The sequence below is a fragment of the Panulirus ornatus genome, chromosome 53 (genome assembly GCF_036320965.1).
Source record: "Panulirus ornatus isolate Po-2019 chromosome 53, ASM3632096v1, whole genome shotgun sequence".
Classification (NCBI taxonomy): domain Eukaryota; kingdom Metazoa; phylum Arthropoda; class Malacostraca; order Decapoda; family Palinuridae; genus Panulirus; species Panulirus ornatus.
This window is the reverse complement of record NC_092276.1, coordinates 9,036,154-9,063,855: the sequence shown is the minus strand read 5'-3', so window position 1 is coordinate 9,063,855 and position 27,702 is coordinate 9,036,154. Positions and strand designations below refer to the sequence as shown.

The following is a 27,702-nucleotide window of genomic DNA, read 5'->3' as shown; positions in this document are numbered from 1 at the left end:
CAACGAACCTCGCTAACCAACCTTCCATGATCAATAACCTCGCTAACCAACCTTCCATGATCAGCAACCTCGCTAACCAACCTTCCATCATCAACGAACCTCGCTAACCAACCTTCCATGATCAGCAACCTCGCTAACCAACCTTCCATCATCAACGAACCTCGCTAACCAACCTTCCATGATCAATGACCTCGCTAACCAACCTTCCATGATCAACAATCTTGCTAACCAACCTTCCATCATCAACGAACCTCGCTAACCAACCGTCCATGATCAACAACCTCGCTAACCAACCTTCCATCATCAACGAACCTCGCTAACCAACCTTCCATGATCAGCAACCTCGCTAACCAACCTTCCATCATGAACGACCTCGCTAACCAACCTTCCATATTGTACAAACACCCATGTACCATGACCTTCCAAACCTACCCTCCATATACCAAGGCCTTCCAATCCTACCTTCCATGTACGACCACCTCGCAAGCCAACCCTCCACACACACCACGAACCCTCAGTCCTCTCCCGATCCAACCTCATAGCTCCATAATGAACCCTTTATTATAACGAATCAATCCCACTTATTCCAAGTCATACAAGACAAGACGACGCAAGTAAACCTTCATCTGCTTCAAAAGGATGAATGAATCCACGTAATACATTCCAGTGATGCCCTACAGTCAGCCAACTCGACACTGGCTGGACCTGCAAGTGAAACCCTCGCATCCATAAACCAGTATTGCCACAGCCACTCACCTGGAATACAACAGACGCAGTCGCTGGCACCGCACATGCTGGAGAAAGCGTTCTCACCCCTGCTACAGTTCCTGGCGCACCGACCATCCAGCAAATTGCAGAAGCTAGTGTTCGGACACGGACGGTGGGGTTCTAAGGACGTGGAAAAGAAATGGTAATACAAATTTAATTGGTTCGTGTCATTACAATACGTCCCCTAACTAATTTCCCTTTGGCCAAGAGGCTGTCCCACTTTAAATGAAGACGAGGAAGAGAAAGTATTATATTTCAAGGCTTTTAAAAGTTTGAGAGTATAAATAAAGATATCTACTAAAGCCTCCTAGATATTATTCTTTTTTCCTTCTCGACAGAGTTAATTCGCAACACAGTAAAAGCTTCAACAATAAGCCCAGGTCAACTTTTCAGATCTCATGGATCTTACGGTTGAAAAACATATACACAACTAAAGCTTTTATTAATATTGAAATAATCGCTTTTCCCAATCTTCAGCCGCTTTGAGATTACCCAAAAAAAAGAATTAGTGTTTAACAATAAACCTTTTCCGACTGGAATATGAATATAGATCCTGTTATTCTATCTCTGTCTATTTATCTATCCACTAAAAGATACTTAAGAGTCTGCGAGGTCAATGAAAAGCTACCAGTGTCTCGCAACTCAACATGCTCATTCTAACATCAGATCTGACCCTCGTCCATGGCGAAGACGACTCTAGAATGAATCGGAAATTTTTTTCCAATTCTCACTTTCCTATTAAATTTCAGAGGCAGTACATACTCTCTCTCTCCATTCTACATGTTACCGGTGACTCTCTTCGGCTCTTCCACCTGCGTGCTACCGTGCCAGAGATTGTGGTGGGTGGAGATGTGCCTTCTGCTTTACTCTCCTGCCTCTACCACGAATAAGAGAATGGCTTGAAGACACTGCTACTGTCTTCAAGCAGATAAGCTCGTCAGAGGCCAGTAGGTCTTCTGTTACCTCCGTCCTTCCAATGCACTTCCATCCCCTCCTCCTCCAAGTAATGTTTGTCTTTCCCTATGAATAGCCATCAAAATATCCATCCTATGGACGCTACTGACGTGATGGAATGATATAATCCTTAATCCCATATCCATTTGATCCTAAAACGTTTCAAATTGTGTATATCTAGTCAGTTTAGAAGATCACCTCCTCCTCAACCCACCAACCCCCTTAGCTCCAAACAGCTTTAACAAAGGCATCGGAGGAACTCACTGGGAACACAACAGAGGCAGTTGTCGTCGAGACATAGTCCCTGGACGGGATCTTCCTCACTACCACAGGTCGAATCACACCGACCATCCCTCTCGCGACAAGCCACGGTCTCAAACTTACACGAGCTGGCTTCTGGGTAGGAGATATGGTGAAGAAAACTATAATGGCTTCTGGGTAAGAGATGTAGTGAAGAAAACTATAATTGACGTATGACTCGTCTCTCTCTGAGAGACTACATATATATATATACATATATATATATATATATATATATATATATATATATATATATATATATATATATATATATATATTTCTTTCTTTCATACTATTCGCCATTTCCCGCGTTAGCGAGGTAGCGTTAACAACAGAGGACTGGGCCTTTGAGGGAATAGCCTCACCTGGCTCCCTTCTCTGTTCCTTCTTTTGGAATATTAAAAAAAAAAAAAAAATGAGATGGGAGGATTTCCAGCTCCCCGCTCCCTCCCCTTTTAGTCGCCTTCTACGATACGCAGGGAATACGTGGGAAGTATTCTTTGAAATCTCAAACATCTTGAAGCCCATGACTTTGAAATCTCAAACATCTTGAAGCCCAAGACCTTGAAATCTTATACAATTTGAAGCCCAAGACTTCGAAGCCTTAAACAACTCGAGGCCCAAGACTTTGAAATCTTAAACAACTTGAAGCCCAAGACTTTGAAATCTTAATTTTAAGCCCCTGACTTTTAAACCTCAAACAACTTGAACCCCAAGACTTTGAAATCTTAAACGACTTGAAGACCAAGACTTTGAAATCTCAAGCAACTTGAACCCCAAGACTTCGAAGCCTCAAACACCTTGAAGACCAAGACTTCGAAGCCTTAAACAACTTGAAGCCCAAGACTTCGAAGCCTCAAACACCTTGAAGCGCAAGACTTCGAAGTCTTAAACAACTTGAACCCCAAGACTTCGAAGCCTTAAGCATTTGGAACCCCAAGAACCTGAAGACAGACCTACGTCCGGCGTAACCTCGTGTAATGTACTCATGGCAGTCGTCTGGACGAAGGACTCACGTGGAACGCAGCAGACGCAGTCATCGGAGGAACAGACACCTGTGATCAAGCCCTCATCTCTCCCACAGGTGTCTGAACACCTCCCGCCCATTCGCTGGCACATCGGCGTCGCGTAGCATGGATGGTACACTGTTGCAGCGAAGAGAAAGAATATATGTCTATATAGGAATGGATGGACGTATGAGTGAATGAATGCACAAATGAATGAATGGAGGAGTGATCAAACGATTTGAAGAAGTGAATGAACGAGCGAAGGAATGAATGCATGAGCCAAGAAAATGAATGATTGAATGAGGAGAAATAAAAACCAATTGTCTATTTATGAGTGAATGGCCAAAAACAGACTAACTACAATATCAATCAATAAAAACTATCGACTATTCTTTATATGAAATTCAAATTCAATAAAAAAAAAAATTTCCCAGACACTGATCTTGAATTTATATAGTTTTTCTTTTTTACGACATTCAAATCTACCCCGACTTCGACACGCCCGTTCCAAACCTGGACCGTAGCTGCGAAGCGCCATAGAAAAGAGTGATACCCCGAACGGAAAGAACCTCTTCACTTCAAAGCTTTAAAACGAGTCAAGTATCTGGGATACCTCACTAAGCCGACGCCTGAGCAAAAAAAAAGAGATTGACAAAAGAAGGTCTTCATAGATCCACACATGAGATTGACGAAAGAATGTCTTAAGACTAGATCCACATAATGTGGTGCTTGGTGTACGTAAATACAAGCGATGGGTTTAGATGAACTGCTGAACATATTAAGGCTAAGGCAGCTGAAGGCAGAGTGCTTCTACACCAGTGATTCCTCTGAAGTGATACGTTCCAATGATATGATTCTACTCTACTCGTGAAGCTAAACAGTTAAAAAAGAATCTTATCTGAACAGAGATGAATCTTATGATAACAGAGATGCGTGTCTGTTGGAACAGATAGTCAACAGACGAGTGTTGGAACAGATAGTCGACAGACCAATGTTGGAACAGATAGTCAACAGACGAGTGTTGGAACAGATGGTCAACAGACGAGTGATGGAACAGATAGTCAATAAACGAAGGATGGAACAGATAGTCAACAGACGAGTGGAGGAACAGATAGTCAACAGAGGAGTGATGGAACAGATAGTCAACAGAGGAGTGATGGAACAGATAGTCAATAAACGAAGGATGGAACAGATAGTCAGCAGACGAGTGGTGGAACAGATAATCAACATACGAGTGTTGGAGCAGTAAATCAACAAGTTAGTTGGTGCCTGGCAGGTACTAGGGTAAACCACGTTAATACCCAGGTAACTATGGCAAATTAAATACTCAATTAACCAGGGTTTATGAACATAATACCTACGTAAATAAAGGTCTGCGATCCTAATGCTTGGCTGGCTAGGGTATCTGAACCTATCATTCAGGTAACTTAAGGGTATTCGACCCTAACGCTCAGCTAACTAGGGTATACGAAGTTAATATTCGTCGAACTCGAGTTACGCCAAGCCGAATTACAGCAATGAGAGAGCTGAGCACTGTCTACACCCCGGTCATTAAGCGGGAAAATATGTATTAATCAGTAACTAAGTAACCTTTAGGATCTCCTTTCCTAAGGAATACCTCTTAGGATTGGGTCAAGTCTGATCAGCAATGAGAATATCAGTGGCCGTGGTCCATAGATGATAAAACCCGACACAATGCGACGCTTTCAAAAGTAGTTAATTGGTCTATCACCGATATTCAAATGCTTTCCAAAGGGATGACAGGATCATGGATAAGGAAACTGTTGCTCAAGTAAGAATTAGGCTTGTCTAAAGGAACATCTACCATCTAGTGTGGGGTCTTTGAACTTGTATAGATAAATATGCCTTTCCTCAACATGAACAATTCTTTGAAGCATAGCTAACCACAGTTTCGATCTCCACGATTCTTATAATGTTAGTTACGATAAATGTATAGAAAGTTATTCAGTGATGTAGCGGGTCAGAATGAAGGACACAGACCATTCTTCAAGATCGGGACGAGCCACTGCGTTGTTCCCTGCCCAAAGAACACAAAAGAACCTTTAGTCGTAACCGTGACAAAGGCTTCGACGTCGGTTTATCTTCATTTCCCAGACCACACTGGTCATTCACTGTTATGAATTTAAGCTCTAGTCGTTCTCGAGACGTTCAAACGCAGCCAAGCTTGGCTACGCTGACAGTCTGTGGATAATCCAGATGGGAAAACTCTTACAGGTTCCCGCAAGACGAAGCTGTATTGTGACACTGAGACAGTGGAGCGATGGGCTTTACCCAGAAAATAATCGAACTCTTTAGTTCCTGTAGGACCAAGGATGATCCTCTTTATAATGGAGGTCAGAAGTATAGAGTACCAATATCTACTCTTAACCCAAGCTCAGAAGAGCAAAAAATACAAGATAATCATATCTATTTAAAGTTGATACGTTGCTTCTTTCACGTATAGAAGAATACCATCTGGAGATCATAAGGAATTACGTAGCTTTGTTAAGACTCCCAATGAAACCTGAGCCTCCTATGGCAAGTGTGATTTAACAAAGGACATATATCATACCTGGGAGGCATTCCTTGCCACAGCCAGCCACCAGGCAGCACTGGTGTCCTAGCTTACACTCAAAGTCACTCTGGCAGAGGTCGATGGAACGCTCACAAACACGGTCGACGCTGTGAGGGTCCGGGCAACCACTGGAATACCATTATCAATTCACCTTTATGTACCTTGATGTGTCTATCCTCTTACTCACGCTATGGGTTGAAGCTAAGAAGATCCCCTGTGGGAAATCTTTATACCAAGAGGATCAACATATATCTTCAAAAAATTACGGTACACAGCACAATTATTATCACAACAAGCAAGGCTACGCTACAAGTACAATTACATTCTAACTTGATTTCTATATCCAATTTAGCGTCTCTGAATAGCTAAAGAGACTCCTTAGAACTACTTAAATGTATACTTACGTCTCAGTAGCTAATGAGACTCCTAAGAACTACTCAAATGTATACTCACGTCTCTGAATAGCTAAAGAGACTCCTTAGAACTACTTAAATGTATACTTACGTCTCTGAATAGCTAAAGAGACTCCTTAGAACTACTTAAATGTATACTTACGTCTCTGAATAGCTAATGAGATTCCTAAGAACTACTCAAATGTATACCCACGTCTCTGAATAGCTAATGTGACTCCTAAGAACTACTCAAATGTACACTCACGTCTCTGAATAGCTAATGAGACTCCTTAGAACTACTTAAATGTATACTTACGTCTCTGAATAGCTAAAGAGACTCCTTAGAACTACTTAAATGTATACTTACGTCTCAATAGCTAATGAGACTCCTAAGAACTACTCAAATGTATACTCACGTCTCTGAATAGCTAATGTGACTCCTTAGAACTACTTAAATGTATACTTACGTCTCAATAGCTAATGAGACTCCTAAGAACTACTCAAATGTATACTCACGTCTCTGAATAGCTAATGTGACTCCTAAGAACTACTCAAATGTATACTCACAAGGTACCCCCCCCACTTAACCCCCGTCAAAAGATATATAAGAATAATTGTCCCGTTTTTGCGAGACGACAACACAAAGTATTCCGCTGAGGGGTTACAAGACTGAAAAACCTCCCTCGAGAATGTTACAGGTTTATGAAGTCGGAGTCAACACTTACGGACACTTCCATTCCATACAGCACTGTCCATCAGGCCGGATCAATTGGCACCTAAGATGAGGCTTGCTCGGGGCGGCTGGACAATGCTCGTAAACTTTACTGATGCTGTTGACTGTACACAAGTATTGTATACAAGGGTTGGTGGGTTCCCGCCAGCCTTCGCCATACCCGTAGAATCGGCCATCAAACACACAGCCTCTGGAAAGGATTCGAAGGATTCCCTAAAACAACACTTTCGAGAACACCCATTTTCGAAATAGTCCAAGAAAAAGAAAAATATTTTGTCCATTATGTCCAGCGCTATCTATTGGCCCACGCATTTCCAACTTCAACATTCATACAACGTTTAACATCGTCCACTTCCAAAACTGTCATCTTCAAGCCAACACTTTTGGTTCTGATTCATATCTTTGGCTGAAAGATCCAGTTACCCATTCAGAAAGTGCTGATGTGTGTGCAGTGAATAGGCATTTCTTGAAACAAAGCTAAACCATTCGTTACAACTTCCTTTTTCCGAAGGCAAAGGTTACTTCACTATCGTTTTCCGATTGTTGCTCAGTCTCATAACAATCTAACTTAATTTCCTCATTTAACTGTGTAGTAGCCTCATAAGTTACCCAGGGTTGATCTCAAAAGTCCCTTCTGTGTCTTAACTTTACATCCCAGCCTCTCATTAGTGGAGGATCCCTTTCTCTACCCACCACTCCACTACCAAGGTTAAGGTCATGTATTTCTAAAGGGTTGCTTCATATAATCCCCAGCCACCATCAGCCATGTTATTACCATCATCATCAACAAACACATGTCCCACAGGCGCCTAAACCAGCGACTGCGATCGTAGACAAAACTGACTGCGATCGTAGCCCAGCCACTGACTGCGATCGTAGCCCAGCCACTGACTGCGATCGTAGACAAAACTGACTGCGATCGTAGCCCAGCCACTGACTGCGATCGTAGACCAGCCACTGACTGCGATCGTAGACCAGCCACTGACTGCGATCGTAGACCAGCCACTGACTGCGATCGTAGACCAGCCACTGACTGACTGTAAACCAGCCACTGGCTGCGATCGTAGACCAGCCACTGGCTGCGATCGTAGACTAGCCACTGACTGCGATCGTAGACCAGCCACTGGCTGCGATCGTAGACCAGCCACTGACTGCGATCGTAGACCAGCCACTGACTGCGATCGTAGACCAGCCACTGACTGCGACTGTAAACCAGCCACTGACTGCGATCGTAGACCAGCCACTGACTGCGATCGTAGACCAGCCACTGACTGCGATCGTAGACCAGCCACTGACTGCGATCGTAGACCAGCCACTGACTGCGATCGTAGACCAGCCACTGACTGCGATCGTAGACCAGCCACTGGCTGCGATCGTAGACCAGCCACTGACTGCGATCATAGACCAGCCACTGACTGACTGTAAACCAGCCACTGACTGCGACTGTAAACCAGCCACTGACTGCGATCGTAGACCAGCCACTGACTGCGATCGTAGACCAGCCACTGACTGCGATCGTAGACCAGCCACTGACTGCGATCGTAGACCAGCTACTGACTGACTGTAAACCAGCCACTGACTGCGACTGTAAACCAGCCACTGACTGCGATCGTAGACCAGCCACTGACGGCGATCGTAGCTTAGTCTCCCCTACGTCGATCACAAAACCAGGTTGAAGTATTTAGCTTACGCCTTAAAAAAAAGAAAAAAAAGCATTCCCGACACAATAAATTCTCTTCTTTACTCCAAGTCTCGTAATCTATTTGCATTCCGTCGTAAGTCGCCAAATCTCATCACGAATCGTAAGTACCATCCATTCTTTTCAGAACTTCATGCACACACAACACACACACGTAGTCACGAATCGTAAGTTCCGTCCATTCTTTTCACAACTTCATGCACACACATACACACGTAGTAACGACACACGTAGCTAACAAATTACTTACAATTTGTTTCTCTTATCCCCATAGTAGACAATGCCCCTACAGCATTATCTGGGCTGGTAAACTATCTTAGTTACCCTACTGTTAGTCTAAAGCCATATCTGTCTCCAGTATATTCCACTATAACACTCTGCTGTGTCCATGAGAGTCACCTTCTATTTATCACTTTCGTGTCTCACTCACTCCCTCTACCATTTGATCTCAAGACCTGACAGTTCCAGGTTACCATTTCATTTGTCATCTGACCATTTTCTCAATCTCTTCGTCTCATACCATGGAAGGACTGAGTACAGATTTGGGGTAATCATTCGTCTATACCTTCACGAGCGACGTGTAACTGAAAATTGAGAAAAACCTCCCAGTAAATCTCAGTTGCTCGAAGAACTTAACCTACATAAAAGCCACTTAAAGGAATGGCCGTCCATCTTCTTAAAACTTCAGTTCGAAACAAATACCTTTACTAAAATTTTATACTCTTATATTGCTTCATGAAAGGGGAGAGAGATGGGAAATACCCACTTATCGTTTAAGATCATCTCTTTATGGTTTTCGTAAATGGCTAGCCTCAAATGTGGACATCATCTGGGACTGGAGTCTTCGACATCAAAAAACAAAGACACGTAATCATCACACAGCCACAACAGTGATCGTGTGTATAGCACAGACGTGCTCGACTCACAACCATGCACGTTTTCCTTTCTCTGAAATACTCACAAACACCTCCACGTCTGGCAGCACTCGTCCGCCTCCTTGAACAAGTGGCAGTCGCGGTGTGGACGAGGAGGGAGTTCTGGGCAGTCCTTCGGTGCCCTGGTGACCCCATCATCTGTACATGTGTAGTAGAAGCAGGAGTCGTGACGATCCTGCCATTCATCTCCGATCTCGCGCGTTTCTCCCTCCTCGTCGATACAGGTGCTGGCGGGAGAGAGACACGCGCGGAACGTTCATGAAAAAGGAATGGAAAAGAAAACACACAGATCATAGAGTAATATAAGGGACTGTTCTAGAGACATGAACAGGTAGGTCAACGCCACTCGCACCACCTACTCTCGAAAGCCCACATCCCACACATTTCGGTCTCACGAGCAAGTAATGCCTCCTTAAATATACTCTTCTGTTCTTCACCCACTCCTCTTAATCTCGCATACTCTCTCATCTTACGCTGTCATTCTGAACCCGATCTATTTTGATATATGCGCAGGTAAGCCTCTCTTTCTAAGCTCACTCACTTGCACCACACTCTTTCTGAAGGAGTAATTTCGCCTTTTCCAAAGGCCTCACCAAATTTCTACACTCTCCTCCACCTAGAAGTCATGATACATCCCATCAGCCACCCCTCTCAGCCCAGTCACATCCAGCAGTCTCTCCCTTGCACGCACGTCAGTTATTATATAATCCAATAATGCTCTTTGACTCCAGCCCCCCACACCTTCACTCACGTATGATTAGGAATATATATCTTTTTTCCCCGTGTATATCCAATGGTCAGTCCCTTTTTTTCAGCACAGCTCTACAAACTGTTCACCATTCTCATTTACACCAAGTGCCCATAGCTCGCACATCATCTCGTCTTACGTTCAAGCAACCCACTATAAGATCTCGACCTACTTTGCATCAGAGTGATTAACGCACTCACTCACTTTATCCCAAAAGACTCTCCTATCTTCCTCACTCCTCTCGATACTAAGGTTATAAGCATTGCCAGCTACAGAGCCTCTCGTAATCTACTTCTATTCTCACCGGAATCGGTCTATATCTCACTTCTTCCTACTCTCAGACGTTCCCGCACCTACAGGAGAAGCAGAGTCCCCCTCCTGTGCTCTCTCTCTCTCTCTCTCTCTCTCTCTCTCTCTCTCTCTCTCTCTCTCTCTCTCTCTCTCTCTCGCCCTAACGAGAGTCTCGAACCTTACCTCTTGGACATTCACAACCCAATCTCTCTCTCTCTTTTCCCCCTTAAGAGCCCAGAGAATCCGGGTTCGTCTCCCAAGAGGCACAAACTCTCTCTCTCTCTCTCTCTCTCTCTCTCTCTCTCTCTCTCTCTCTCTCTCTCTCTCTCTCTAGTCCTCCTCCTCCTCCTAGCTCCATCCACACACACACACACACACCACATTCAGACATCCACAGCCTTAAAGCCCCAGACTAGCACTGCTCCCAGCACAACTCCCTTTTACTCCTACAGCCATACCAGGAAGGGAGTGAGTTTCCAGCCCTCCCCTCCCGTAGTATAATCTTTTTTCTCTCCATTTTCTTTTGAGGCTATTCCTTTTTTTTTTTACGGTTTCTAATCTAAAACACTCGACTTCCTCCAGGTTCTACCCACACTTTCCATGACTGGAGCCTTTCGGTATAGAGTGAGTGAGAGGTCTATAATCATTACGAAGCTACAGCAGATAATATAGTCTAACACAGGCTAGATATAATGGTTAATGATAAAGATATTCACGTGCATTCTCCTTGGCAGCAGTCCTCATCGTCTGACAAGAGACAGCCTTGGCGCGGGCGATAGGAGAGATGGGAACAGTCCCCCAAGCCACGCCTGATCCCCTCCACCGTGCACACGTAGAAAACACAAGCGTCATAGGGATCCAACCACCCGTCCCCTAAGCGGTGCAACGCTCCATCTTCGTCAGTACAGATACTGCGGGAGGAAACGTTGAACTATGATGATAGATGTAGTGGGGAAAAAAAGGGATTTAAACAGCAATAGATCACACTACATCAAACTATGATGACAGACGTAGTGGAGAAAAAAGGGATGTAAACAGCAACAGATGACAATACGTCGAACTATGATGACAGACGTAGTGGGAAAAAAAGAAAAGATGTAAACCAATAGATCACAATACGTCAAGCTATGATGACAGACGTAGTGGGGGGAAAAAATAAAAGATGTAAACAGCAACAGATCACAATACGTCAAACTATGATGACAGATGTAGTGGGAGGGGGTGGTGAAAGGATGTAAGCAGCAACAGATCACAATACGTCAAACTATGATGACAGATGTAGTGGAAAAAAAAGGGATGTAAACAACAACAGATCACAATATGTCGAACCTATGATGACAGACGTAGTGGGAAAGAAAAAAAAGGATGTAGACAGCAACAGATCACAGTGAATTATGGGGTTATTTGAGGGAGGGAAAGCGGAAGAGGTCAGACACCACAATGTGAACGACTGAATAATTATTATTTTTCACTACAGATGTGTAAAAATCACCCATCGCATGGTCTTGAAGTGATCTTTGTCACCATGGCTCGACGAAATTCGCCAGGGAAATCTTAGCTTGGTGTTTAAACTCACTGTAAAACAGAAACCCTCGTCATTTTTTTTTTTCCTTCATCACCAGAACCGCCATCACCTAGGATGAAACAGTCACCCTGAGCACGACGGGGCAATGCTTCCGAATACCATGGCTTAGCCTGTGACCTCCCACTTAGGAGTAAGGTCGAAGGTCAGGCCATCATAAAACAAATGGGTCCTTCCCTCATCCTCTACTGGTCGATATGGTACTTACGGTAGATTCGTGTTTGGAGACTTCTTTAATACTTCCCAGCCTCGCTCCAGCAAGAACGGTAAGATACCTTCTTGGTAGAATCTATGTTACATCTGCGAACGATACAGACAGTCTTCCTTCATGCGTATTCGCCGTTTCCCGCGTTAGCGAGGTAGCGCCAAGAATGGAGGAAGTATGGACCATCTGTTCACCGCCCGAAACCAGAGTCCCTTTATCTACAGCCAAGCACCACACACCTGCCTTGGTCTCTGTAGTCCAATTCACATGACCCGATTCTGCTCACTGACCTCACGTGACGACCTGTGCATCAAATCTCCCAATTCTCTCTATCCCGTGCACGCCTTACACCCTCCTTAATGTTAAAACCCAATTAAGCAAAACCATTCTATCCTTCCATTTTCCTCCAGATCTCCTCCTCCCCCTTACGTCATTGATTATTTTTTATCCTTTTTTTCATATCCTTTTAGTCTTTCTTCACTCATCTTCTCCGTATGTCCCAAATATCTAGATCATATTCCGCTCACTCCCACACCTTTCACTCTTACACTGTCATTCCTTACGTGGTCAGTATTCCGTACACCACACACACTATCCTCGGGCATATCCAGCAAATTCACCATCTCATTTCCTACACCTGAGGATCAAGACTCGCATCCATACAGCACCGTCTAGTCTGTTGCGCCATCAAACATAACCGTGTTTGCCCTGCCGTGAAGGTAACTCCCTCACCCTTCAGTGAACCAGAGGCATCAGCACCGCCATTTCACCTGAAGATTCACTTCAGATCACATGGGTCCATCCGGTGGCACGTCCTCTTCCAGGCCTTTGAAACACTCCACTTCCTCTAGGTCCTCACCATCTCCAACTCTTAAGACTCTTGACTACCTTGCCTCGCCACCTTGCTAATACCTCACCTTCTGCCATTCTTTACGCAGTCTATCTTGGTGTCTCTACACACAAGCCTCTTCTCCAAGCTCGCTCGCTCACTTTCTCCGTATCTTCTCATAGTTTTCTATAGCCACTGCATTCCTCCACCAAGATCACACGCCCTATCAGCTAGCTGTCCGTCTCAGCTCGTTTTCATTCAGTAATCTCTCCTTTGGCCGTCTCAGCTCGTTTTCATTCAGTAATCTCTCCTTTGGCCGTCTCAGCTCGTTTTCATTCAGTAATCTCTCCTTTGCACGCGCGTCTGTAAATACGCAGTCTAGGAATGGCAGTTGGTCCCCAGCCTTCCTTAAGCATGCGTTAACTTTTTTTTCCTAGCGTGCATTTCGTATAACAAAGTCTTTATCAGTACACAACACACGCTGTTTATCACTACACATGGTACCCCTTGCCCCACAACCACACCCTAAGTTGCCAGTTCATCCATTCTTCCATTCGAATCTCCCACCCAATAATTTTCAATCTCCAGCATCAAAATTTACGACCCACGCACACGAATTTTCCCCAATAATGTTAAACTCTTCCTCCTCACCCCTCGAGACACCAGGCGCATAAGCGCTGCCAATCACCCACTCTCCGTAATCTACTTTCATTTTCACTCGAGTCTGGAGCCCACGTCCTCACAGTCTATCATACTTCGACGTCATCTTCCTTCAGCAGAAGTACCCTTCCACCTCCGTTCTTTCCAAGCCCTAACCCTCACAAGAGCCCCAGACCTTGCCCTTTGGACGTCCCCAAACCATTGTTGCCCCTTCCTACCTTCAAACTTAGTATTAGAGTGAAAATATAGACGTTTCTCACATCAGACGTACTACATATCCCTCCCTTCTCATCCTGGTTACATCCACGCACACTGAGACACCCCACATTAAGCCTTCGAGGGGCAGGACTCGCCTGGCTGCTTCTGTTCCCATTTTTAGAAATTGAAATACAGATCGGGACAAGAGCTCTACCCCCTTTCCCTCCCTCTCAAACACACCTTTTTCATCCGCCTTCTACGACATGCAGGAGGCGCGCTTGAGTGGTATTCTTTCTCCTCTATCTTTTTAACCCATTCTATTCATGGTCCACATGAGGCCCGGCCTCTACTAAAGTATTCTAGCCATTAAAAACAAAAAAATGAGGGCCGTAAATCAGAGCGGAGCAGCAACATGTCCCCTAGTCGACACCACGTCGGCTAGATTCATCCTCGCTCGAGGGTGGAGAATACTCACGAACACCTCCACGTGAAGCAGCACCCGTCATCGCTCTCTCTCAAGTGGCAGGCCGGGTGTGGACGAGGAGGGAGGTGTGGACAGCTCCTCCTTGTACGGGTGATACCATTCTCTGTGCAAGGTGCGGAATACACAGGGGTCCTGGTGATCCCACCACTGGTCGCCAAAGTCGTGCACGCTCCCCTCACCATCGATGCAGGTTCTGGGGAAGGACACATCATGAACACTCCTGACGCAGGGACAAGAAAGAAGGCAAAGGAACAGGTTCACACAAGAGTAAATCCAGGACTGGATGGGAAAGCTGAGAAGGTCTGAAATCACATTAAGAGCTTGAGGCGGTCTGGAAACATAAGAGCTTGAGGCGGTCTGGAAACATAAGAGCTTGAGGAGGTCTGGAAACAAAAGAGCTTGAGGAGGTCTGGAAACATAAGAGCTTGAGGCAAGAAAAGGTCTGGAAATATAAGAGCTTGAGGCAAGAAGAGGTCTGGAAACATAAGAGCTTGAGGCAAGAAGAGGTCTGGAAACATAAGAGCTTGAGGCAAGAAGAGGTCTGGAAACATAAGAGCTTGAGGCAAGAAAAGGTCTGGAAACATAAGAGCTTGAGGCAAGAAAAGGTCTGGAAACATAAGAGCTTGAGGCAAGAAAAGGTCTGGAAACATAAGAGCTTGAGGCAAGAAAGGTCTGGAAACATAAGAACTTGAGGCAAGAAAGGTCTGGAAACATAAGAACTTGAGGCAAGAAAGGTCTGGAAACATAAGAACTTGAGGCAAGAAAGGTCTGGAAACATAAGAACTTGAGGCAAGAAAGGTCTGGAAACATAAGAACTTGAGGCAACAAAAGGTCTGGAAACATAAGAGCTTGAGGCAAGAAGAGATCTGGAAACGTAAGAGCTTGAGACAAGAAGAGGTCTGGAAACATAAGAGCTTATGTTAGGAAAGAAATATACTTTGCAAAAGAATATTTGCCCCTAAACTTTGTATTTCTAATTACGTGAGAACATGTCGATCGTGGACCTAAACTGTGGGTATTTCTTTGCTTCGATACGATACCCTAGATAGTTCTTAGCCTGGTAGTTCTTAAGACACTGTCGTATAACAGAGCTCTAGACATGGTTATCAACAGAACCAATTATTCAGAAATGGCATACACAGTCCTTAAACCCCTCGAGTATGACGGCACTACAACACTCGTTGTTATCATGGCTTGGCCCTCTGACTTGACCCGATTCTTGAGGGTTAGGTTGAAGGTCAACCTCATCTTACATGATAGTCTTTCGGTCGGGTTAATTGATGAGAATAATTTCATGTCTTGAGATTATGGCCCAACTACATCTGCCTTAGATTCCGCAACCAAGTACAAATTTTCTCATTAATGGAATGAAACTTAAAGGTAAAACCTACTTCTTTTGGTTAGAATATTGTGGATTGGAAGCCAAGCACTGGAGCATCTTCTAAGGCTATTCAGCTCTCTTCATACAGTTTAGAATACTCTTAGAAATTCATTCTAAGGCTCAAACAAATGACTAATTTCAGTTTTGATAGACCAAGAAGGGAAGAACGTAAAGTATAGGAGAGAGAATAGCCAACTTGTGTTAGTGTGTGAGCTCTAAGCTTGACCTTTGCAACTTGGTTAAACCTACGTACCTACCAGGGAAAGGAGAATCCCTGATGCCATAGCTCAAGCCATCACTGCTCCACACTAACCCCACCACCGCGTTGAGGTCCATGTAGATCAGGGGTGCGTGTGTGTGTGTAAAATACTATGGTCTAGTTCCTAATCATGTTTTTCTCTATCCTCACCAAAACTTTGGTCCCCTAGTAAGGAGTGGTGGATCAGGAATAGAACCAACGAATTTATACATTTTTTGACGTAACTTATTTGAATATTTTGCTTCTTCGAGTTTGTAAAAATACTATGAAATATACTGTGGTCTAGTTCCAAATCATCTTTTTCTCTATCCTCACCAAAACTTTCGTCCCCTAGTAAGGAATGGTGGATCAGGAATAGAACCAACGAATCTATACAACATTTTTTGACGTAACTTATTTGAATACTTTTGCTTCTTCGAGTCTGCAACGTCATGAAACAAGTCTCTCACGTAATTAGACCATGTGACAGCTAACTTAAGTCATGCGAGGTCATGTGATAACTACCACATCGAATGAGTTTATGTGACTATTACATCTGATGGATTCATGTGACAGCTAACATAGTCTAACGAGTTCATGTGACAGCTAACATAGTCTAACGAGTTCATGTGACAGCTAACATAGTCTAACGAGTTCATGTGACAGCTAACATAGTCTAACGAGTTCATGTGACAGCTAACATAGTCTAACGAGTTCATGTGACAGCTAACATAGTCTAACGAGTTCATGTGACAGCTAACATAGTCTAACGAGTTCATGTGACAGCTAACATAGTCTAACGAGTTCATGTGACAGCTATCTCATCTACGGAGTTCATGTGTGAGATAATTTAGTCTTGTGAGATTACATAACTCACGTAGAGAGTTCAATGTGAGAGCTGAATTACTCTTGTGAGTCGATGCGACAGCTAACTTAAGTCTTGAGAAATCAAGTGACGAAATTTCCTGATTTTTGTGAGCTTATGTGAAAACTTCATGAGATCACACGACACCTGCCTTTACTCATAAGGCCATGTGACCCATTAATCTAACGAGGTCTTTTGAGATCATGCGACACCTGTCTTACTCTTATGATAACTACCTTAATCTTCTGTGGTCCTGTTTCACGATCCCATGGAAGTGGTACGACCAGATTCGCCCATCGATCTCGTCACAATCCCAGGATGGACAGCAGTCTCCTGGCAGCTCCCTACAGTGTGGTTGTGGTGCTGGGGGACAGTCTTGGGGAGGCACGTAGTGGCAGCTGACGCGGCCGTTGTCACATCGACACAGACGACAAGGATTTTCCAGCCATTCCGAGCCATCGGACTGGATGATGCCCAAGTGATCCACACAGTAGTCGTTCTTGACAAGGTCACACAGTTGATCTGCAAGAGAATAGAGATGACATCACAGGGGATAATACAGTTGCTTCATCTATAAACACATTTAGGTTCGAATCGTCTCTTTTAAGTCTATCAACCGAATATATTACTAAAGCTTCGACGAAGTCACTCAGTGGAAACTCACGTCTTTAGTCTCGTATCTACCAGTTACAAAGAAGTGAACCTACCGTCATGGTTGACAGGTTCGATAGCTTTCACAAGGCATTACCCATCATTCTCCTGGTACGTGTCGCGTCTTGTGGCACCAAGGAGCAATTAGTGGTGCCAGGGAATAGATAACAGATCGGTTTATGACGAACCTATTCTCCTTAAGACGAAAAATGGACGAGTGAGTAACTGGACTTAAAGGAATCTCATTTGTCAATAGCTGTGTTAAAGATGTCTAGATTGGTGATGAAAATCATATAGATTTATGGGTTAGGATTCGATCTAAAGCCTTTTTAGACAATCCAATGTGTTATACATTTTTCTAACTTAAGAAAAATATGAGCATCAGAATACGTGAGAGCAGTAACCAGATCTTCCCCATATATTTCCCAGGGTATGTAAGGTCATAAGAGGGTTTTACACATCTATACGGATCAAAGATGGAGAACAATAAGTGCTGTGAACTCATTTCATCCATTATGGTCTAAAAATGGAGATAGAGGTTCGAGAATAACCACCGTATAACCAAATAGGGAATGGATGCCATGGAGTGAGTGTCCAAGCCAAGGTACCTCTTTCTTGCCTTGTACACCAAGCGTAACAACAGGTACAATACTGCATAGAGACGAGGTAGGGAGAGAGAGAGAGAGAGAGAGAGAGAGAGAGAGAGAGAGAGAGAGAGAGCTCACAACAATCGATTTCTCAAGAGTTTAACGTGTCCACTCAGAAGAGTCGACTAAAGTTAATGTGGTGGCAAATTTGCCGACAGTGGACAGCTGTTTCTAGTAATGATATCATATGGGCCAATATACCAACAGCTCGGCATTCCAGCGTTGAATGCTATTGTACCGTCCAACAGCTGGTACCACAATGAGGCTATTGTGACGAACTCATGACAGCAATTCCGGTAGGTCTAATGACAAGGGGGAATATCACTTTTCTACGTGTTTTCTATTGGCAAAGAAATAATCTATGGCTTGTTAAAAGCCCAACGACTATAATGACAGAGAATTTTTATCAGTGGTTGAGAATTAAAGACATAGAGGCGTTATTTGCCCCCCGTGTTCCGAAATGGCCGGTACGATCTTGTTCGAAGCAGTATCGAGACCTGTGTCTCACCTCGGCGAAGCAAAGCTCGAGACAGCTTCGGATCCCAGGATGTTAGCCAGGGACTGCACGTCTCATACATACAGGACAAGATAGATGGATGAAGCTGCTTCGGATCTATCATCATTGAATGCTTCGGATCTACAATCATTAGCTGCTTCGGATCTATCCATGGATGCTTCGGATCTACAATCACTAGCTGCTTCGGATCTATGATTTTAGACTTTTACGGGTTTGATAGTGTCTACCTTCTATCTATTTCAAACTTCTCACTCATATGATAAACAATTGAAGATCTAGTGAACTATGAACAAGTCCCTTGAACAAATACGTGATCCTAATAACAGTTCAACTGTTCTAAAATCCTGATGAACAGATTAGTCGTCACAATCTAAAGTTCAATGTTCACTTTCGATTTAGATATCTTCATTAACTTATTAATAATCCTAATATCAGTTCAAAATTCACCTCATATTCGCCTTAACATTAAAATACAAAGTTTACTTCCGTCGAACAGCACTACGAATAAAGCAGGCAATATTAACAAACTCTCAAAAAGAAAAAAAATCTATTAGTAACACCAGCTCAGCATCAAGAAAGTTTCATGGACTGATAAAAACAACTCTCTAGCAATCATGTTCACTACTCGCTACAATGTACATCTTAAGGGCCGCTACAGACGAACAGCTTCTCCACTCTGCTTTAATTAGCGGTACAGGTTTTTGATTAGCTGTGCAAGCCGAGGGTACACACTTGAAACCTGAACGCATGAATGGGAAAATAACTCCATAGTCTCAGCTAAACGGGGCAAGATGCTGCACTATGAGAAATGTTGCCCTATGCGAAATGTTACCCTGTGTGCGAAATGTTGCTCTATGAGAAATGTTACCCTGTGCGAAATGTTGCTCTATGAGAAATGTTACCCTGTGCGAAATGTTGCCCTGTGCGAAATGTTGCCTGTGTGCGAAATGTTGCCTTGTGTGATATCTATCAAAAGACATCTGTCACCCACATACATCGCACAGGCCAACAATCTAAACTCGTGCAGTTAAAAGACTACGTAGTCACATCCAAACAGTCAGGTTTAACTATGTAGTTCTGGCCTGCACAGTGAACAACAGTGAAATACAGTGTCTCTTTAGTAGCGCCTCTTCACAAGGAGCAGTGAGATTCGAGTTAGGTGAAACCTGGGTGTCTGACCTTCGCTGGTTGGAGGGTGGGAAATGGGGACGATGACAGCTGTGAGGTAGGGAGGAGACGCGTCGCTCAGCTTAACCCCACACACGAGTTTCGTACAGCACCTGGGCAAGGCCAGCACCACGCTCCTCCACGGGTACATGACGTTGTTGAAGTAACATCCTGCGTCATGAAAAAACGTAAAGAAACGTTTTAAAAAGTTTTAAAAAGATATTTATATAAGAGATATAGAACACACTGAATCTGGACACGTTTACATGAAAACGTAGAAACGTTTATAGAAAAAAAAATGTACATATTAATGTATATTATGTATATATAAATGTATATTATGCACAGCTATACAACACACTGAAACCTAGACACATTTCAAAGAAAACGTAGAAACGTTTGAAGAATATACATATATAGAGCTGTAGAGCAACCTTGAACCTGGACACATTCAAAAAAAAGAATTAGAAGAAAAAAAAACGCTGAATTTACATGCACAAGGAGCACCCTGCATCTCTTTCAAAGACTCGACTCTACTGTGCATCTGCAAAGTCCAATTTAAATGCTCAAAATTAACGTTAAAGCATATATCAATGGAACAATCTACTCCAGGATGCATTTACGAATTTACATATACAAACTCGATAAAGATTAACTTATTCTAGTTACCATCTAAAGGTCTACATAGCAGTTAAGAGTAACATACTCAAAAGAGGAACTTGTTTACATTACGCAACATTTACATTTGTCTAAGACTTTACTTATTCAGTACCAGCCAGCACAACGCTTCACTGTTATATGGTTATTGTAAAACGTCTTAGATGGTTAACAGTGCTTCGTGTGTGTGTGCGCGTGTTGAGGAACTTAAATTATGTCACAGCCACGCAGGTTCACACAAGGACAGATCCCTTACAGCCATTCTGTGCAGGAGTGAAGGAAGTCTGGCCTGTGAATCATGCTATGATTTGGAAGTCAAAGTGAAAAAGTAAAAGTAAGGAGATTGTTACTTCCCCTCTAGGGTAATGCTTTTCAAACTATATCTTTAAGTGAATTCTCTGGACAATTTCAGCAAGTACTTGAATTCTGAAATGACATTTCCCTATAGAAATTATGATTAAAGACAATACACAAGAATGGTGTTCGTAAACCTGTGAAGGAAATGAGCATTTTGATGTCTGCAAAAGGAATTTTAGTCCACAATACTATGATATAATCTCACAAAATGAAAATAAAAAGATAGGAAAAAATGCATACTTAACTCCTACTTTCCCTTATTGGGACATTAAAAAATAGTCATTACGTCCACAAATTATTAGCTAGAGAGCATTTCCTTGCTCACTATTTGCTTTTTTGACAACCGCTAATCCCTAAATCACAAAAATAAACACATTTTCCCGATAACACAAAATGTAAACTTTGCAAGCACCACTTTCAGGGCCCTCTGGTACCATAAGTGGCAGTGGTACGACACCATGAATAATATCACTACTGTAGCAGATAACCTTAGTCATAGACCATCGGGTCTTCTGTTTACAGACCTCCTCAGGTATACTCCCAAAGCTGCATATGACGAGCGACAGACGTGTTGAAGGCGAGAGAGAGAGTGAGAGTGAGGGAAAATTCATCATTATTTGTCCACAAAAAGTTTCCAGACTTTGCCGATTTTTCGTAGACGTATTGGCTTTCGATAACGACTTCGCAATGCGTCGGCCCTTGAAGGCGTCATTCCACTTTTGCGTCTGGTTCCTCTCTCTCTCTGTGGGTTAACACTCCCTACCTCCTAGTGGTGTTCAACCCTAAGTCTACCTCATACCCAATAATAGTAGGGTCCGACCCTCTTTTCGTGTTCGTTAGTGGTTCATCAATCCCACCTTCTGTCGTCACCATCACCTACCGTCTGTCACACTGCCACACACGGGACAACACCTGTGTTCAAAACAGCACTTGTGGAACGCCTCAGAGAGGAAGGGGTGAAGGCAACACTCATAGGCGCCCACACAGTCCTGCCGTACTTCATAAGGGCCGTGACCTGCACAATAGACGTCAGAATAAATCCCACTGGGGTGGAAAAAAAAAAAGAAAGAATAACACTCCTTCACTGCAGCTAAGTGCTTCAAAACGACTATAAAATCAGTGCGATATGAACATTAAAGGGAGACATGATCAAGCTTTGGTCTTACCTCTATAGACGTATATATTGTCACAGTCGGGGCAACAGCCGTACGTGTTACAACAGGCCTCGAAATTCCCAGAATGCTCTAGATACCGACAGCACTCGCGAGGGGCGGGGCAGTCCTTCCGCGCCACGTAGGCTGTCTCGCCTGCAAAACATCACAGTGGTGGAGTCTGGCAGTTATGAAAACAAAGAAAAAGGAATCAAAGAGTCGAGCTAGAAGAAGGAACCGTTTCGTTTCCTTACTCGAATCTTATGGACTTTTGTCTACAGTAGAATAGAGTACCTTATCAACATATTTGAAGGTTAAATCAAGATTTAGATATATTCAATACCTTGTCAAATATTTATGGATGTTGGATCAAGGTGTTTAAAGAACTAAAAAGACGAACCGTTTCGTTTCCTTACTCGAATCTTATCAACTGGACTTTTGTCTACAATAGAATCGAGTACCTTATTAACCTATTCACAATATAGGTGAATCAAGATTCAGATCAATTCAATGCCTCTTCAAATGCTTATGGATGTTGGATCGAGGTCTTTAGCGAAGGCTATGGAAAATATAAAGCTCAAAAAGATATTGTTCCCTCTTTTTGGGGAGTCGAGTCGTATGGTTCTTAACCAGCGTCTCCTCAACGTATGTTACCTTGCACTGATTCAGGCAACAAGTTTGTATAAATTCCTTACTCCTCATCGCTACTATTACGCCCCTGTGCTCTGAGTTGCCTCAGCTTTGCAAACAATATGACCACCACCTTCCCCACAGCCATGCCTCTACCACACACAACCATTTGGTTACACCAACACCACCACAGAACTCTTATAACTTACCTCTACCACACACAACCATTTGGTTACAGCAACACCACAGAACTCTTATAACGTACCTCTACCACACACAACCATTTGGTTACACCAGCAACACCACAGAACTCTTATAACTTACCTCTACCACACACAACCATTTGGTTACACCAACACCACCACAGAACTCTTATAACTTACCTCTACCACACACAACCATTTGGTTACACCAACACCACCACAGAACTCTTATAACTTACCTCTACCACACACAACCATTTGGTTACACCAGCAACACCACAGAACTCCTATAACGTACCTCTACCACACACAACCATTTGGTTACACCAACACCACCACAGAACTCTTATAACTTACCTCTACCACACACAACCATTTGGTTACACCAGCATCACCACAGAACTCTTATAACTTACCTCTACCACACACAACCATTTGGTTACACCAACAACACCACAGAACTCTTATAACTTACCTCTACCACACACAACCATTTGGTTACAGCAACACCACAGAACTCCAATAACGTACCTCTACCACACACAACCATTTGGTTACACCAACACCACCACAGAACTCCTATAACGTACCTCTACCACACACAACCATTTGGTTACACCAGCAACACCACAGAACTCTTATAACCTAAAGTGGCGAAAGATACTGCAAAATGACATCGTTTTCTGTGTTGCCAACACCACCGCCGACTTCTCACAACCATGTTTCACAACCACACACACCCATCAGGTTACAACACACCGAGAGAACTCTTATAACCCATAACCTACAGTGTGAGGGTTACTACAAACTTGGAAATGGGAAGAGGAGAGATCCAAACTCATCCACGAACAATATCCATAGCCTAGATTTCATAACGAGAGATTATCAGACACTAAACAGGTCTTATAAATACGAAGGAGTTGACAGACAAAGTGGCTGGACCACAGCCCAAACCACTGCATATCATTTCAACAATAGAGAAACGTATCTATAGAATCTCCTAGTGTGTAAGAGGCACTCGATCCTTCATCTGACATTATCATCATTCGTTGATTAATGCTAATCCGTCAATCATAGCAAAATAGACGTTCAATCTTTCCCAGTAGCATAGGAATTTAACTGCTGGTACCACGTTCGGGTTACGCATCTCCCATACGCCCTTGCCCAACCGAACCTAACCTGGGAAAACGTGGGTAAACATATCTCTCAAGTACACACACATACACACACAAACGCGCGCCAAGATGGGGCCCCATGAGTGTTAAACACACACATACACACACACACACACAAACGCGCGCAAAGATGGGGCCCCATGAGTGTTAAACACACACATACACACGCACACACACACAAACGCGCGCCAAGATGGGGCCCCATGAGTGTTAAACACACATACACACACAAACGCGCGCAAAGATGGGGCTCCATGAGCGTTAAACACACACACACACACACAAACGCGCGCAAAGATGGGGCCCCATGAGTGTTAAACACACACACACACACACACACACACACACAAACGCGCGCAAAGATAGGGCCCCATGAGTGTTAAACACACACATACACACACAGAAACGCGCGCAAAGATGGGGCCCCATGAGTGTTAAACACACACACACACACATACAAACGCGCGCAAAGATGGGGCTCCATGAGTGTTAAACACATACATACACACACAAACGCGCGCAAAGATGGGGCCCCATGAGTGTTAAAAACTCTCTTCCCACACAGTACAAATAGGAAATCACACACACACACACACACACACACACACACATGCGCGCGCGCGTTGCCCACAGAAAGTAAAAGTGGAGCTTAAGGCCGCTCCACTGTTAACTTGCGAATACCGACAACGGATATCAGTCTACAGTGTACACATAGAATAGATAGAAATCTATACGAAATAATATTTTCTCTTGTGGCAACTTACGACAAAAGATAACTTGTAAGTGGCTAAAGCATTTATAATGAAAGACATTACGAGACGCTACGTCTTAGTGGAAATCGCTCATAAACATCAAAAACATATCGTTCAAACTTGAACTAGCTTTTGTTAGGCGTAATATAAAACGTTATTTTCACATACTACGAAAAAAAAGGGTCATTATTATATATATAACTTGCTTTTGTTAGGCGTAACATAACGTTATTTTCACATACTACGAAAAAAAGGGTCATTATTATATATATAACTTGCTTTTGTTAGGCGTAACATAACGTTATTTTCACAAACTACGGAAAAAAAGGGTTATTATTATATATATATAACTTGCTTTGGTTAGGCGTAACATAACGTTATTTTCACATACTACGAACAAAAAAAGGTGTCATTATTATATATTTTCACAGATATGGTTTAGGCAATGGTGTTCAAGTGAGCGTTAAATACAAATATATTTGGATTGTTCTTGAATAAAGAATTCATGAATATTACTTTCAATTTCTTTTTTACGGAACTTCAGTAATAGCTACACTGACTTTCACATGGCAACGTCTAAAGTACGTCTTCTGTAGATGTACATATAATGAAACGGTAATATCTGAAATTACACTAAAATTTATACGAATATCGCCCCTTACGAAAATTAAGCTAAAATTTATACGAATATCGCCCCTTATGAAAATTAAAATTTATACGAATATCGCCCCTTACGAAAATTAAACTAGAATTTATACGAATATCGCCCCTTACGAAAATTAAAATTTATACGAATATCGCCCCTTACGAAAATTAAAATTTATACGAATATCGCCCCTTACGAAAATTAAAATTTATACGAATATCGCCCCTTGTGAAATTAAACTAAACTTTATACGAATATCGCCCCTTGCGAAAAATTTTCCAAACATAAGCTTTTTTTCGATTTTGGTGATTTTTATGCATTTTTATGACAAGTGACCTTCATATTTTCCTCTTCTTCGTAGTCCTGCCCATTCAAAACATCTCAGAGAACAGGAAAATGATCAGATATTTTTCCTTGATTTGGTATATACCAATTATTTACAACTTATATAATCAAGTGGTCATCTAATTAATCTTCTCTCCACCAATCTATCAGGCATCTTATACTCTAAAAATTTCGCGTTGTAGATAACCTTTAAACATAACCCAAATATCAAATCCCATTATGTCACTTTTAAGATCCTCATCTTCGACTCAATAAAGATACCAATAAACCAATGACAAATGACCAAAAAAAATAGGCAAAATCCAATTTGGCTATTTTTCCATACATTTCCCAAAAAGAATGCAAATAATACACAATTTTGACTTCAAAGTCACTCCCGTGCGAAACCCCTTCAGTAATAACAGGTAGCCAAACTTACCTGGCAGTGCTCGAGCCGAAGCGAGGCGAAGTTCCAACACGGCCAAAGCTACCAAGACGACTGCCACACCTTGCCTCATCATCTCTGGTTGAACGCTTGCCAAGCTGGGTGAAACAGGTATCATTCATTGCGCCAAAAAAATAGATTCGACCAAAAACGTCTAGAAACTAAGAATGATCATATATCGACCAAAGTCTAGGCACTAAAAACGCTCATAGTCAAGTCAATACAGAACTGTCCATTAAAAAAAGAAACGTTCATACTGTGAAATCAATACAGAATTGTCTATCAAAAGAAAATGAATTACTTTTATTCCTATTGCTGAATCTAAGAGCCATCTACATGAGCCGGATTATCGTAAAGTTACTCAAAATAATGATACAAACGATTATGGTGCTGAAGCGTCGTGGCACAAGCGATAGCCTAGCTGCTACGTGATACGGAGCGTGGCAGTTTAATGGGCGGAAGACAGAAACACATTGGCCTAGCGTGGATACAATCGCTCTACGATAGATAAAGGCGGAGAATTATGAAGATTAAAGAGGAAAAATTAAGGGACTTGACGTCAAATTTAGACGAAACGCTTGTAGAAATCAACCGAAGTTGAGGAATATTTACCTATCCTACCTTAACAGCAGAGATTTTAAGCGTAGTTTTTGTGTTGCAGTCGATATGTATTAACACTATTGTCTCTAGCTGAGCGGCGCTAATCCAGTATGTGTGTGTGTGTGTGTGTCACAAGCGATCGTTGGCCATTTAGCGAGTTCACTGCTCGCTAAGCATGAAACAGCTAGCGGGTCGAATGCTCTCATACGTAAATACTAAGACATTCATATTTCATTTTCTACTCGAAATCGAAAATAAGATTAATTTCAGTTGTTAGGGGGTTACCTATGGTTTTTAAATGATTTACGCCAACATCTGAAAGAGTTTCGCTTACTTTTTAAAGTTATTCAACCTCACGTTTATTCTCTTGATGTTCGTCATATTCACCTGGTCGCTTTATTTAACGCCACATACTAAGGAGAAAACTAATGCCAATCATGCTAGATCACTTAACCCGTATTTTATAAAACACTGAATTGCCATTGCTAAACTATCACTTTGTACCAACAACAATGGTAAGTGGTGCCCCTAAACTATTACTTCACTCTTACGGTTCGTTGAAACTTCCATCTTATAGAAGCCAATTAGAATAAACTTGGCGAATTAGAAAAATAAACATGTCAAGATCTTTTTTTTTTTAATGTTTTTAACCACTTCTGTCACAAAACAGCCTCGAAAGGGTTCTACTTGTGATTATTTTATTTGTATTCTCTTGACCTTCTTCTCCTCCTCCTCTTTCTCCTCCCTGACGGTCATCGTGTCTCAATCAATCGAGTCTACACCTCACAAAAACTGGGCAGAAACTCACAATGTGTGTGTGTGGCGGCTCTGTTCTTATCCTCCTGCTGCCGGCTGAGCCAACTGGAGACGAATGCTATACCAAGGAGTCACAGTCACAGCGTTGTTTCCGGATCCAAACTTCGAGCAAGCGGTACA

General features: G+C 42.8%; 2 protein-coding genes across 5 annotated transcripts in view; one reads left to right on the top strand and one right to left on the bottom strand.

Moving 5' to 3' along the window:
- The window catches only part of LOC139765226 (uncharacterized), a 269,229-nt gene that overhangs the window by 37,880 nt on the left and 203,647 nt on the right, over positions 1-27,702 (top strand). The window lies entirely within an intron of this gene.
- Positions 617-27,702, bottom strand: LOC139765224 (kielin/chordin-like protein). Of its 4 annotated transcripts, none has more exons than XM_071692548.1 (9): positions 17,081-17,223; positions 14,352-14,553; positions 11,119-11,313; positions 9,390-9,590; positions 6,722-6,919; positions 5,602-5,732; positions 2,979-3,167; positions 1,987-2,115; positions 617-888 (listed from the first exon to the last, which is right to left on the bottom strand). In XM_071692548.1, exons 2-9 carry the CDS (start codon positions 14,540-14,542, stop codon positions 632-634), a joined length of 1,491 nt encoding a protein of 496 aa, XP_071548649.1. In that variant the 5' UTR covers positions 14,543-14,553; positions 17,081-17,223; the 3' UTR covers positions 617-631. The 4 variants fall into 4 exon arrangements, with proteins under 4 accessions (XP_071548649.1, XP_071548650.1, XP_071548651.1 ...); XM_071692549.1 differs by having other exon boundaries at positions 1,987-2,118; positions 3,039-3,167; XM_071692550.1 differs by having other exon boundaries at positions 3,039-3,167.

Excerpts from the sequence above, each read along its gene's own strand:
- LOC139765224 (XM_071692548.1), bottom strand. The coding sequence starts at position 14,542 with ATGGTGAGGGGAGCGTGCACGACTTTGGCGACCAGTGGTGGGATCACC. Across the intron at positions 9,591-11,118 it reads TGCTGCCAAGGAGAATGCAC|CACCTGTATCGACGAGGAGG; the intron begins GTGAATATCTTT and ends CTCTCCCGCCAG. Across the intron at positions 2,116-2,978 it reads CGAGGTTACGCCGGACGTAG|CCAGCTCGTGTAAGTTTGAG; the intron begins GTCTGTCTTCAG and ends CCTACCCAGAAG.